At 46.5% G+C, this 14,624-nt stretch overlaps 1 protein-coding gene across 1 annotated transcript in view; it reads right to left on the bottom strand.

Moving 5' to 3' along the window:
- ALDH2 (aldehyde dehydrogenase 2 family member) overlaps nt 1-14,624 on the bottom strand; it is a 125,515-nt gene that overhangs the window by 95,677 nt on the left and 15,214 nt on the right. The window contains exon 2 of the mRNA XM_063964395.1: nt 5,675-5,779. Within this exon, the coding sequence (XP_063820465.1) occupies nt 5,675-5,779 (105 nt within the window). The remainder of the gene's footprint in view (nt 1-5,674; nt 5,780-14,624) is intronic.

The raw sequence follows: 14,624 nt of genomic DNA, 5'->3' as shown, positions 1-14,624 counted from the left end.
CCTCGGGCTCTTCGAGCTGGTACTGGTTCTAAAAATCCGGGGGGAAAAAATGGACAGGGGATCCCCCGTATTTTTAAAACCAGCACCGGGCTCTGCGCCTGGTGCAAAAAAAATACGGGGGACAAAAAAAGTAGGGGTCCCCCGTATTTTTTACACCAGCATCGGGCTCCACTAGCTGGACAGATAATGCCACAGCCGGGGGTCACTTTTATACAGCGCCCTGCGGCCGTGGCATTAAATATCCAACTAGTCACCCCTAGCCGGGGTACCCTGGGGGAGTGGGGACCCCTTCAATCAAGGGGTCCCCCCCCAGCCACCCAAGGGCCAGGGGTGAAGCCCGAGAGGCTGTCCCCCCCCATCCAAGGGCTGCGGATGGGAGGCTGATAGCCTTGAGAAAATGTAAAGAATATTGTTTTTTCCTGTAGTACTACAAGTCCCAGCAAGCCTCCCCCGCAAGCTGGTACTTGGAGAACCACAAGTACCAGCATGCGGGAGAAAAACAGGCCCGCTGGTACCTGTAGTACTACTGGAAAAAAAATACCCAAATAAAAACAGGAGACACACACCTTGAGAGTAAAACTTTATTGCACAGCTGCCGACACACACATACTTACCTATGTTGACCCGCCGACTGCCACGTCTCCTGATCCGACGATCCGGGGTACCTGTGAATAAAATTATACTCACCTCAATCCAGTGTCCAGATATAAATCCCCGAATGCCGGGACACCACGTGACTGCTGTCACCGAGGTCCCTTCAGCCAATCAGGAAGCGCAACTTCGTTGCACTCACCTGATTGGCTGTATGCGCGTGTGACCTCAGACAGCACATCGCAAAGCCTCTCCATTATACTCAATGGTGGGAACTTTGCGGGTAGCAGTGGGGTTACCCGCGGTCAGCCGCTGACCGCGGGTGACCCCACCGCTACCCGCAAAGTTCCCACCATTGAGTATAATGGAGAGGCTTTGCGAGGCGCTGTCTGACAGCTCAGACGTGCAGCCAATCAGCAGAGTGCCAGGACGTTGCACTCGCTGATTGGCAGAAGGGACCTTGGTGACAGCAGTCACGTGGGGTCCCGGCATTCGGGGAAAGGGGTCCCATGTGTAAACATGGGACCCCGTTCAGTGCGTGGTCCGGGTAAATGCGGTTTGTTTTTTTGCCAAGTACGTGGATTTATATGTGGACACTGGATTGAGGTGAGTATAATTTTATTCACAGGTACCCCGGATCGTCGGATCAGGAGACGTGGCAGTCGGCGGGTCAACATAGGTAAGTATGTGTGTGTCGGCAGGTGTGCAATAAAGTTTTACTCTCAAGGTGTGTGTCTCCTGTTTTTATTTGGGTATTTTTTGTACTACTACTACTACTACTAATACTACTAATACTACTAATACTACAATATTCTTTACATTTTCTCAAGGCTATCAGCCTCCCATCCGCAGCCCTTGGATGGGGGGGGGGGGGGGACAGCCTCGGACTTCACCCCTGGCCCTTGGGTGGCTGGGGGGGGGACCCCTTGATTGAAGGGGTACCCACTCCCCCAGGGTACCCCGGCCAGGGGTGACTAGTTGGATATTTAATGCCACGGCCGCAGGGCGCTGTATAAAAGTGACCCCCGGCTGTGGCATTATCTGTCCAGCTAGTGGAGCCCGATGCTGGTGTAAAAAATATGGGGGACCCCTACTCTTTTTGTCCCCCGTATTTTTTGCACCAGCACCAGGCGCAGAGCCCGGTGCTGGTTTTAAAAATACGGGGGATCCCCTGTCCATTTTTCCCCCGGATTTTTAGAACCAGGACCGGCTCGAAGAGCCCGAGGCTGATTATGCCTTGGAGGGGGGACCCCACGCCATTTTTTTTCGGGATTTTACCATTCCATTTAAAAAAAAAAAAAACAACAAAATAAAAATATTTTTAAAAATATATAAATAATACTTGTGCCTCCCAAAAAGACAAACCAAGTACCTAATCCCTTCTAATATAAATAGATATGCTATTACCAATAAAAAAAACATGTTTTTAAAATTTTTTATTAGATTCACCCACCAAAGTGTGGCGGATTGAAAATGACGAATTTACTGTCTAAAAGCACTGTTGTCGAATTTCCAAACTTCAATTGAATATACTTTTGTCGAATTGCTGCATTTGTACCATTGCAGAAAAGTCGAATTTGACAAAAGTCGAATTTCAAAAAGTCGAATTTTGAAAGTCCGTTTTTTTTGACGGAAAGTACTGAATTGCATTGTCGATTTTTATTTTTATTTTGCGAAAAAGTCCAGTTTTTCGACAATTTCGGGAATTCGACCGCAATTGCATATACCCCTAAATGGAATATACTGTGGATCTCCGTTAATTTGCATACTCCAGCCCTTAACTACCAGTCTCTTCGCAATTACATACAATATGGCGGGTTCTTTTGGACAATAAACTCCTCCGTACGAGTAATGTAGAGCTCTCTCTTTACTATATATTAACTGACTTTGCCTTTATCCACTTTGTATGCACTGAAACTGTGACTTAGGTTTCTGTCCCTAATATTCCCCTGGACAATTTATGCAGCCTCTTTCCAGCGCTTAAACACTGCTTTATTGCTGACAACTGGGAGTGCCATAGTTATTTGTGCAGGCTAATGTGATCTGTTCCTTTCCTGTGACAAATAAATGTATATTGCTGCTGGTATATGGTGTAGGTAGCAGATTAGATGCACTAACACCTCCGCTCCCCAGTGCAGCAGTAACGACTCTCCAACTCTCCTTCTCTCAGCAGCTAACAGCTCTTTCCTATGGCTTCACGAATATATATTATATATATATATATATATATATATATATATATATATATATATATATATATATATATATATATATATATATATATATATATATATATATATATATATATATATATATATATATATTACACATATGGCACAATTAGATCAATGCACTGTGAGTTAGTGCGTAAGCTTAAGTGGTATGCCATCAATTGGTGCTAGCATTTGTTCAATGTCCCAGCAATATAACATACAATATCCTTAGTTCAGATCCTGCTAACACTCTTTGAACTCTATAATATAGTCAATGGTTACAGGAGACTACTTTCTGACATATTGGAATAAAACGCCTTTTACGCTCCTCTCCCTGAAATAATGCAGGATATATATTAATGTAACTCACTCCGGTTAATTAATATATATATATATATATATATATATATTATATATATATATATATATATATATATATATATATATATATATAACAACAGCCCGGCACTCCCTTGATATGGAGAGTTGAACAATGCCCCGGTGCCCTCAGAAAGTATGCACATCAAATAGAAACAGAAGGACTGCGGCACTCAGGGACGTCATGAGAAAATAGCTGTATTAAGTACGATACATCATGGCATCGACGTTTCGGGGATTTTAACCCCTTCCTCAAGATGCGGTAGAAACGTTTCTACCGCATCTTGAGGAAGGGGTTAAAATCCCCGAAACGTCGATGCCATGATGTATCGTACTTAATACAGCTATTTTCTCATGACGTCCCTGAGTGCCGCAGTCCTTCTGTTTCTATTTGATAGATATATATATATATATATCCCCTGCTCAATTAATGCTGCCTAGCACTGTTGTTCATAGCCTTTGTATAAGAGTTACTGGATATATGATAGTTACTTATACTTCGTGATGCTAGGCTAAGGTGTGAGTGAGGTGCATGATAATTTTCACTCACGCTTCAGTTGTACTGCTGCTGAAATGACCGCTCCGACTCCTGCCAGATAAGTGTCGCTCTCTCTCTGCCTGTGCATGCATCAGCTTCAGGCCACTCTGCTTCTTGTGAGGAGAGACCCAGCCAGCGTCAGCGTTGCTATGGTGCTCTGCCGGAGCTTCTCTCTGCCTCTTCCGCTGCTGGCGTCGGCTGTTTCTATGGTGCTGGCCGGAGCTTCACTGCCTCTTCCGGCCTCAGCGTCACCATTGCTATGGCGCTGACCGGAGCTTCCCTCAGCCTTCTTCCGCTGCTGCTCCCGGCACCAGCAGGCCACCGCAAGCACCCCGCCAGACCACGCCGTCCTCTCCTGCTGCCTGGATGACCCGGCAAGGCACCACAGCAGCGCAGCACCTCTGCGATCTCTGCTGCCGCTTCCGGAGGGCAGCTGGCAGGTACCCCCGATTCCGCTCTCCGCTTCTCCGGCCGCCCTGTTCTAGCCGCACTCTCCGTTGCCTTTTGCCGGCTGTGCTCCCTAGGCTCTCTGGCCGCCGCCCAGCTCTCAGCAGCGCCAGAGGCTCAGGTGCCAGCTCTACAAAGGGGGATCAGCAGACTGCTGTGCCGACGGGGAGCGCTTTTTATATTCTCCCAGTTAGTGGCACGCGGCCCTTCAGCCTCTCGTGGCCCCCCTTGTTTTCCCGCTCTGCCCGCGTGAACCCTGGCTCTATGAGCGCGGGGACACTCTGGAAGCTTCCCCAGCTTCTTCCATAGTGCCCAATGTAATGCATTTTAACCCCTTCAGCGCTGCTAAAAGGAGTCTGTTCCTTTATATTATTGTACCACAGTTCCTACCTCCCTATATTTACACTATATTATACATCTTTTACCACACAAATTAATAAATCCATATACATACATGAATACACCATTATATATTGAATACAAAATATATATATATACACACACACACACACTTTATACATGGCTACACTATATATTCCCTGTGTACAGTCTGTAAGTTCCAAGCTGCAGCAAGGACAAGATATAGGCCCAGATTTATCAAGCCTTAAAGAGTAATAAATAGCACAGTGATAAAGCACCAGCCAATCAGCTCCTTACTGCCATGTTACAGGGTGTTTTGTAAAATGACAGATGCCGCTTGGTTGGTACTTTATCACCGTGCTATTTATTACTCTCCAAGGCTTGCTAAATCTGGGCAATAGTTTCATAGCAGCGGAGCTAATGAAGTAGTTATTCACTGTTTTGCCGGATCAGCCTTTTTCCTCTGTGCTACTACAGCCAAGACTGGAGCTTCATTCTATTACTGTAACATGGCCTAAAAGACTTAAATATATATCCATATACTGTATATACCGATGCCTTCTCAACAGGTTAACGGACATAACTACAGCTAGTGCTTCCTTCTATGCACATTGTACAGTTGTTAAAAATGTATTAACAGAGGTGAACGAGGTTATGGTGATGTTATTTGCACGCATATTTTAAGAACTCATTACATAAACATTTGTGTACATGCCTAAAGGTATAGATCCGTATCACTGATCCAGGAAATTTTGCACTGTTCCTGCAAAAGATGTCGTCGGGACACGTCGTTCCAGAATAATTTTTGTATTATTTTCCTTGTACAAATTATTGTGAAAGAAGCGACAAGTGAATCTAATTATAACCAGCTGGTGATCGTAAGTTTAGGAAATTTGTAAAAAGTTAATAATCTTCTTTAATAAACCAATTCTCTGTTTAGACAAATTCTTTGAACAACTCTATGCCTGGACTCATCCCCTTTACCGCTCTGATGATCTGCATCTAGCACAACGATCCAGACCACCAGGTAAAAGAGAGCATAGCGACCTTGCATCTGTAAGTTACCAACTTACCTGGGTTTTACAGAATGCCATCAAGGAGCTTATCCTCTGGTAAAGCCTATAATGACCAGTGGTTTAGCACTTACCTTTTCACCCTCTGCAACATGGCAGATGACCTCTCCAGTGGAAGGGTTAATAGTGGGGAAGGTCTTCTTGCCGACTGCATCTTGCCATTCGTTGTTTATGAACAGCTGTAGAGATGGAGAGAGTGCAACGGTTACTGTAAGCTGTAAAAGACTAGAGACGCAGGGGTATATTTAAACTACTAAGAATTAAGTGGTGGTGTTGCCCATACAAACCAGATTCTAATGCGCATCCTAATAAATTGTACAGAATTTGATTGGTTGCTATGGGCAACACCACCGCTTTTCCTTTTTAGAAGATTAAGTATAGCTACCCCATAGACAAGAAAATCTCCTGACAGCATGGTACATTCACACAAGCCATCCTTTAACTAGATAGTGCATCTTGTTATTAAACAGTATACCAGTCAATAATACATTCACACTTTGATTACAGCAGGTTTGTTGACAAAATGTTCAGATAGTGGGGTCACAATCGCTTGTAATCACAGCAGAAGGAGCAACGGTGCTTTCAGAGTCTCCAATACTTAATTCCAACTAAAAGTCAATGGCCAAGAGACACGTGACACCACTGAAGGCTCCAAAAATCTGGAATTCTGCAGTCACGCAAAATACAAAAATAAAAATAAAAGTCTAAAACAAAAAACACAAAAATTATAAGAAATGAATTGCTTTAAACTAGGCATAGGCAAGAATATTGATAAAAGGGAGAACTTTGTCCCCTTGCAACACAGGACAAGCCTGACTCCAGCCAGTGGAACAGGAACTGATCCATTAGGGCCACCAAAGCTTGGCGATACTCACCCGATACTGTACCTGTATATCTAAATGTAATCTGTGCTTTGAGCTACTGTACAAAACATGAAGAATTTGCTTGCTTACCACAACTGATAAAAACTACCTGATTGGACAACACTCAATTCAGTTGTAACAAAGATTAGATAAATGGTGTACGTGTCCCCCCAAAAGATTCGGTATGATTGGCCGATGGACAGAATGCTGGCTGTCAGAATCCCAACAGCGGCATCCCGCCAGTCGGTGTCACGACAGAGTCCACTCGTGGGCTCACTGCGCTTGCCACAGGTCTTATTCCCACGCGGGTGGTGGTGTGGACCCACCACCCGACTGGGAATACCAGGTTTAGGTCAGGATTCTGACCACAGGTGGTATATTAACCGCATCCCTCCCCAAAAGACAATAAGAGTTGTTCAGTATAACAGCTACCAAAATCATTTTGAAAAGTCAAATGGTTACCGATTTCATGCCACAGACCTTGCAGATCATTACTAACGCCCCCTACACACTCGACGATGCGCCGCCGAGCTGCCCGACGGAAGGAAGGGGGGTGGGGGGAGGTGACAGGGAGAATGAAGTTTCTTCACTCCCCCCGTCATCCGGCTCCATAGCACTGCATGCTAATACGGATGAGATTGTCCATATTGGCCTCCATGCATAAGCAACTTGGCACCAACGACGCACGAGCGCGGGTCCGCGTATCGTTCATCGGTGGTGCCTACACACTGAATGAAATGAACGAGTTCTCGTTCATTAATGAACAATAACGTTCATATAGTTCAATAAAATCTATTAGTGTGTAGGGCCCATAACATCAGAACTGGCAGTTTGCACATAACTATAAGCTGTATTTGCTTTGTATAAATTTCAACAGCTACACTACTATACGCTGGTATATGTACACTACTGTATCGTGATGCTGACCAGGAACTCAGACAGCGGACGGAACGGCGACGCTGGAATCCCGACACCCCTATCGTAAGTATGCAGGGACTGTCAGCGTTATCCCATGTGGGGGGGGGGGGGGGTGAGGGGTGTTAGGCACGCCCGGGAAGGGTTGCGGTCAGGCACCACCGGTGGAGGGGTATACTTGCCTACCCCATCAGGATTCCGTAGTCAGGTCTTCTGACCGCCAAGATCCCGAACGCCGGTAAATCATATCACACCCACTCTACCCTGACATCCTAAAAAGTCTTGGCAATGGTAGAATCCAGGTTTCAGCTCCAAATTTAAAATGCACTAATATTAAATGCATAGCCCAGCACTTTATGAACATAATACATTTAAAGGTCACAAAGCCGCCTCTACTTAAATATGTTGCAATGCAATTACTCCTAGTGTAGCAAAGCTGCTCCTTGTTTTACAGAAGTGTGAACAGATATGCAAATCAAATTGGCAGCATCTGCACAGTATACAAATACTCCTTGCAAAATCACTTATGGAACACAGATCTGCTACAGGATAATATTGGGTACTTTAAAGTGATTTTGTACTTGCATTAAAAAAAAAAAAAAATAAGTATTTATAGGCAATGCAAAAGCCAGACATACAAATGTGACACCTGCAATAAAGACAGTCCTTGTGTATTGATAATCCACATATCTAGACACAGACTGATATTTGTAAGGCAGCTCCAACGACCGTGAAGCGGACAACAGCAACATGCTCCTAAACCAAGGAAAACAGACAAAAAATATCTTTCAGTTGTTCAAATCAAACCTATTTAACCAACTTGTCTAAAAAACAGACTGTCATTTGCTTCAATCCATTACCAGACTTTAATTCCAACCAACTAGTTGGATGAAAGTTGGTCTAGTCCCTGTGTGCCTAGGCACCCTGGCATTCCGCAAAGCTCTTGCAGGTGTGCCTTGGGTTGGTGGTCCAGGACCAAATCAAATTATTTATGATCAAAGTGATTGACAGCACTGGTTTTGCCCATCATAAAACATGTGGACAACTGTACACCATCACATAACGGACCCTAAGGATGACAGGTAGGCACAATTTACATCATTTAATATTTTGTTTCAAAATGTATTAAATAACTTTTATCCTAGGGGTGCCATGAAAAAAAACGCTAATACTCTAGAGCGCCATGTTTTAAGAAACCTTGGGAACCACTGGTCTAGTCACATCTTTCAAAAGACACTACATGGGCTATTTTAAGAACCAGGCAAGCCGTGCGTTCGTACAGGGCGCCTGCAGCCACTGCTTGCCTAGTATTTCATGCGGTTTGGCCATCCGCAGAAAATACTAATGAAAATGTCCCTCTCAAAATGGCTGCAGCCACAGAGGAGGAAGTTTTCAAGGATGCTAGAGGTGGCGGCAGCCATTTAGGGAGGGACGTCACTCCCCTGAAGAGCCTTCTGGGACTGAGTGACGGCTGCAGCATGAAAGCATCTAGAGGGAGGAGGCGGCAGTGGTGTGAAACCCCTGACAACGAGAAGGTAGTGGGGCTGGCAATGGTGAAAGGGGCATTAACTGTGTGGGACATATGGTGCTAGAGGCATCACTATGAGGGGCATATGGTGCAAGGGACATTTACTGTGTGGGGCATATGGTACAAGGGACATTACTGTGTGTCGCATAATATGGTGGAATTTCTATTTTCCTGTATTTGCCAATGTCTGGGGCTGCAGGTTCAAAAACTGGGATGTCAGGTAGCCTTTTACTGCAAGGCCATACCCATTTTAGTGTGACCATGCCCCTTTTGGAAGCACGTGCTGTCACTGACATCTTAAAATGTTTAGGGGGGGGGGGGGGGGGGGGGTGGAACACATTTTTCTATTGTTCACACTGGGAGCCAAATTGTCTAGAAACTGCCTTGGGCACCACTATGCAGCGGAATACATATGATTTACCGGTGGGCGGGATGCCGGCTGTCCATATACAGACACCAGAATGCCGGCAGCGGGGCACATGCAAAGAGTCCCACTGCGGGCTCAGCGGCTCGCTGCAAACAAAAAAAAATTAGATTTTAAACCTACCGGTAAATCTTTTTCTCCTAGTCCGTAGAGGATGCTGGGGACTCCGTAAGGACCATGGGGTATAGACGGGCTCCGCAGGAGACATGGGCATTTTAAGACCTTTTAATGGGCGTGAACTGGCTCCTCCCTCTATGCCCCTCCTCCAGACCTCAGTTATAGGAACTGTGCCCAGGAGACTGACATTTCGAGGAAAGGATTTTGTTAATTAAGGGTGAGATACATACCAGCGCACACCACAACACACCGTACAACCTGGGATATAACTAAACCAGTTAACAGTATGAACAAATAAGATCAGCAACAGCTTGATCTGAACTGCAACACAACCCTTGTGTAGACTTATCAATAATTATGTACAAGTACAGCAGATTTATTCCGCACTGGGACGGGCGCCCAGCATCCTCAACGGCAGTGATGGGGAACCTTTGGCACTCCAGCTGTTGAACTACACATCCCAGCATGCCCTGCTACAGTTTTACTATTTGGCAATGCTAAAACCGTAGGAGGCCAGGGTGGGATGTGTAGTTCAACAACAGCTGGAGTGCCAAAGGTTCCCCATCACTGCTCTACGGACTAGGGGAAAAAGATTTACCGATAGGTTTAAAATCTTATTTTCTCTTACGTCCTAAAGGATGCTGGGGACTCCGTAAGGACCATGGGGTTTATACCAAAGCTCCAGACCGGGCGGGAGAGAGTGCGAATGACTCTGCAGCACCGACTGAGCAAAAGAGAGGTCCTCATCAGCCAGGGTATCAAACTTATAGAATTTTGCAAAAGTGTTTGAACCCGACCAAGTAGCTGCTCGGCAAAGCTGTAACGCAGAGACGCCTCGGGCAGCTGCCCAAGAAGAGCCCACCTTCCTAGTGGAATGGGCCTTTACCGATTTTGGTAACGGCAATCCAGCCGTAGAATGAGCCTGCTTACAGATCCAGCGTGCGATAGTCTGCTTGGAAGCAGGAGCGCCAACCTTTTTGGCTACATATAGGATAAACAGAGCCTCCGTTTTCCTAATACGAGCCGTGCTGGCTACATAGATTTTTAAAGCCCTGACTACATCCAGGTACTTGGAATCCTCCAAGACATCCGTAGCCACCAGCACTACAATAGGTTGGTTCATGTGAAACGACGAAACCACCTTAGGTAGAAATTATGGACGAGTTCTCAATTCCGCTCTATCCACATGGAAAATCAGATAGGGGCTCTTGTAAGACAAGGCCGCCAATTCTGACACCTGCCTTGCAGATGCCAAGGCCAAAAACATGACCCCTTTCCAAGTGAGAAATTTTAACTCAACAGTTTGAAGTGGTTCAAACCAATGTGATTTAAGGAACTGTAACACCACGTTAAGGTCCCACGGTGCCACAAAAGGAGGTTGGATCTGCAGTACTCCCTTCACAAAAGTCTGCACTTCTGGAAGAGAGGCCAATTCCTTCTGAAAAAATATTGATAAGGCCGAAATCTGCACCTTAATGGGGCCTAACTTTAGGCCCATATCCAGCCCTGCTTGTAGAAAATGGAGAAAACGACCCAGCTGAAAAACCTCCGTAGGAGCATTCTTGGATTCACACAAAGACACATACTTCCTCCAGATACGGTGATAATGCTTCGCCGTTACCTCCTTCCTAGCTTTAAGTAGAGTAGGGATGACCTCTCCTGGAATACCTTTCCTAGCTAGGATTTAGTGTTCAACCGCCATGCCATCAAACGTAACCGCGTTAAGTCTTGGAACACACACGGCCCCTGTTGTAACAGGTCCTCTCTTAGAGGAAGAGGCCAAGGATCTTCTGTGAGCATTTCCTGAAGATCTGGATACCAGGCCCTTCGAGGCCAGTCTGGAACAATGAGTATCGTTTGAACTCTTGTTCTTCTTATGATCCTCAATATCTTTGGGATGAGTGGAAGTGGTGGGAACACATAGACCGACTGATACACCCACGGTGTCACTAGTGCGTCTACTGCTATTGCTTGAGGGTCCCTCGACCTGGAACAATACGTCCAAAGCTTTTTGTTGAGGCGTGACGCCATCATGTCTATTTGAGAGAGTCCCCAACCGTTTGTCACTTCTGCAAAGACCTCTTGATGAAGCCCCCACTCTCCTGGATAGAGATAGTGTCTGCTGAGGAAGTCTGCTTCCCAGTTGTCCACTCCCGGGATGAAAACAGCTGACAGCGCTTACATGATTTTCCGCCCAGCGAAGAATCCTGGTGGCCTCCGCCATCGCTGCTCTGCTTCTTGTTCCGCCCTGGAGGTTTACATGCGCCACGGCTGTGATGTTGTCTGACTGGATCAGTACAGGTAGGTTGCGAAGAAGATGCTCCGTCTGTCTCAGGCCGTTGTATATGGCCCTCAACTCCAGCACTTATGTGCAGACAAGCCTCCTGGCTTCACCATATTCGCTGAAATTTTTTTCCTTGTGTGACCGCTCCCCAGCCTCAGAGGCTCGCGTCCGTGGTCACTAGAACCCAATCCTGGATTCCGAACCTGCGACCCTCTAGGAGGTGAGCACTGTGGAGCCACCACAGGAGAGATATCCTGGCCCTGGGGGACAGGCTTATCATCAGATGCATTTGGAGATGGGACCCTGACCATTTGTCCAGTAGGTCCCACTGAAATGTTCTTGCATGGAACCTGCCAAACGGAATGGCCTCGTAGGCCGCCACCATCTTTCCCAGCACCCAAGTGCATTGATGAATCGACACTCTTTTTGGTTTCAGCAGATCCCTGATCATGTTCTGGAGTTCCAGAGCTTTTTGCATTGGGAGAAAAACCCTCTGCCGTTCCGTGTCCAGAATCATGCCCAAAAACGACAGTCGAGTTGTCGGCATCAACTGCGACTAAGGCAAATTTAATAGCCAGCCGTGTTGTTGTAGTACCCTCAGAGAGAGTGCCACGCTTTTCAATAACTGGTCTCTTGATCTCGCCTTTATCAGGAGATCGTCCAAGTACGGGATAATTGAGACACCTTGCTTGCGCAGGAGCACCATCATTTCCGCCATTACCTTGGTGAAAATCCTCGGGGCCGTGGAAAGCCCAAACGGCAACGTCTGAAATTGGTAATGACAATCCTGCACAGCGAATCTCAGGAACGCCTGATGAGGAGGATATATGGGGACATGAAGGTATGCATTCTTTATGTCTAGTGACACCATAAAATCCCCCCCCGTCCAGACTGGAAATCACTGCCCGGAGAGATTCCATCTTGAATTTGAATCTTTTCAAATACAGGTTTAGGGATTTTAGGTTCAGAATTGGTCTGACCGAGCAGTCTGGCTTCGGGACCACAAGTAGAGTTGAACAAAACCCTTTTCCCTGTTGCAACAGGAGAACCATGATAATCACTTGATGTTGACACAGCTTTTGTATCGCAGCTGAAACTATTTCTCTCTCTGGGAGAGAAGCTGGTAAGGCAGATTTGAAAAATCAGTGTGGAGGCACGTCTTCGAACTCCAGTCTGTATCCTTGGGTTACAATTTCTAGCACCCAAGGATCCAAGTTCGAATGAATCCAGACCTGGCTGAAGAGCTGAATACGTACCCCCACCGGTGCGGACTCCCGCAGCGGAGCCCCAGCGTCATGCGGTGGATTTGGTAGAGGCCGGAGAGGACTTCTGCTCCTGGGAACTAGCCGCAGCTGGTGTTCTTTTCCCTCTACCCTTGCCTCTTGAGAGGAAGGATGATCCACGTCCCTTTCTGAATTTATGAGACCGAAAGGACTGCATCTGTTATGGAGGCATTTTCTTTTGCTGTGGAGGAACAAAAGGCAAAAAAGAAAAAAAAAAAAAAAAAAAACTTACCCGCGGTAGCTGTGCAAACCAGGTCCGCGAGGCCGTCCCCAAACAAAAGTTCACCCTTGTAAGGCAAGGCCTCCATAAGCCTCTGGAGTCAGCATCACCAGTCCATTGACGGGTCCACAACGCCCTCCTAGCTGAAACTGTCATGGCATTGGCCCTTGATCCCGAGAGGCCAATATCTCCCTTAGGTATAACGCTGCGTCCTTGATGTGACCCAATGTCAACAATACACTCTCCCTGTCGAGGGTATCCATGTCAGATGACAAGTTATCTGCCCATCCTGCAATCGCGCTACTCACCCATGCCGACGCTACCGCCGGTCTGAGCAGGTTTCCCGTAGTCGCATAAATCGATTTCAAAGTAGTCTCCTGCCTGCGATACGCAGGATCCTTTAGTGTCGCCGTGTCCGGAGACAGTAGGGCCAAATTTTTGGATAAACGCGTTAAAGCCTTATCTACCGTGGGTGATAATTCCCACCGTAATCTGTCCTGTGAGGGGAAAGGATACGCCATAACAATTCTCTTAGGAATCTGCAGTCTTTTGTCTGGAGTTTCCCAAGCTTTTTCAAACAGAGCGTTCAGCTCATGGGATGGGGGAAATGTTACCTCAGGTTTCTTCCCCTTAAACATACAGACCCGTGTGTCATGGACAGAAGGGTCCTCTGTGATATGTAATACATCTTTTATTGCAATAATCATATATTCTCTTGGCCACCCTTGGGTGTAACCGAGCGTCATCATAGTCGACACTGGAGTCGGAATCCGTGTCGGTATCAGTGTCTGCTATCTGGATAAAGGGACGTTTCTGGGACCCTGATGGGTTCTGTGACACATTAATATCCATGGATTGTCTCCATGCCTGGTTCTGGGACTCAGATTTGTCCAACCTTTTATGTAATAAAGCCACACTTGCATTCAAAACATTCCACATGTCTACCCAATCAGCAGCCGACGGAGTCACTATTACATTCTGCTCCGCATCCTCTCTGGAAGAGCCTTCCGCCTCAGACATGTCGACACACACGTACTGACACCCCCACACACACTGGGATATAGGGGACAGACTCACAATAAGGTCCTTTAGAGAGACAGAGAGGGAGTCTGCCAGCTCACACCCAGCGCCACTGCGGTCTGAAATATTAATAGTGTCCCAGACCTGTAAGCGCTTTTTGTTATCACACTAGCACCAAATTAATGTGCCCCCCCTGTTTTGCACCCTGTTACTTGTATACAGCGGTGAAGGGTGTCCGGAAGCAGCGTCTCTGCAGCAAGCTGTGGAGAAAATGGCGCTGGTTAGAGCTGAGGGACTAAGCTCCGCCCCCTCGATGGCACGCTTCGGTCCCGCTAATTTTTATACTGGCGGGGGTCTGTATATACTGCCC

This window comes from Pseudophryne corroboree, chromosome 1 (genome assembly GCF_028390025.1).
Source record: "Pseudophryne corroboree isolate aPseCor3 chromosome 1, aPseCor3.hap2, whole genome shotgun sequence".
Lineage (NCBI taxonomy): Eukaryota > Metazoa > Chordata > Amphibia > Anura > Myobatrachidae > Pseudophryne > Pseudophryne corroboree.
The sequence above is the reverse complement of the archived record's forward strand: the minus strand, read 5'-3'. Positions and strand labels throughout refer to the sequence as shown.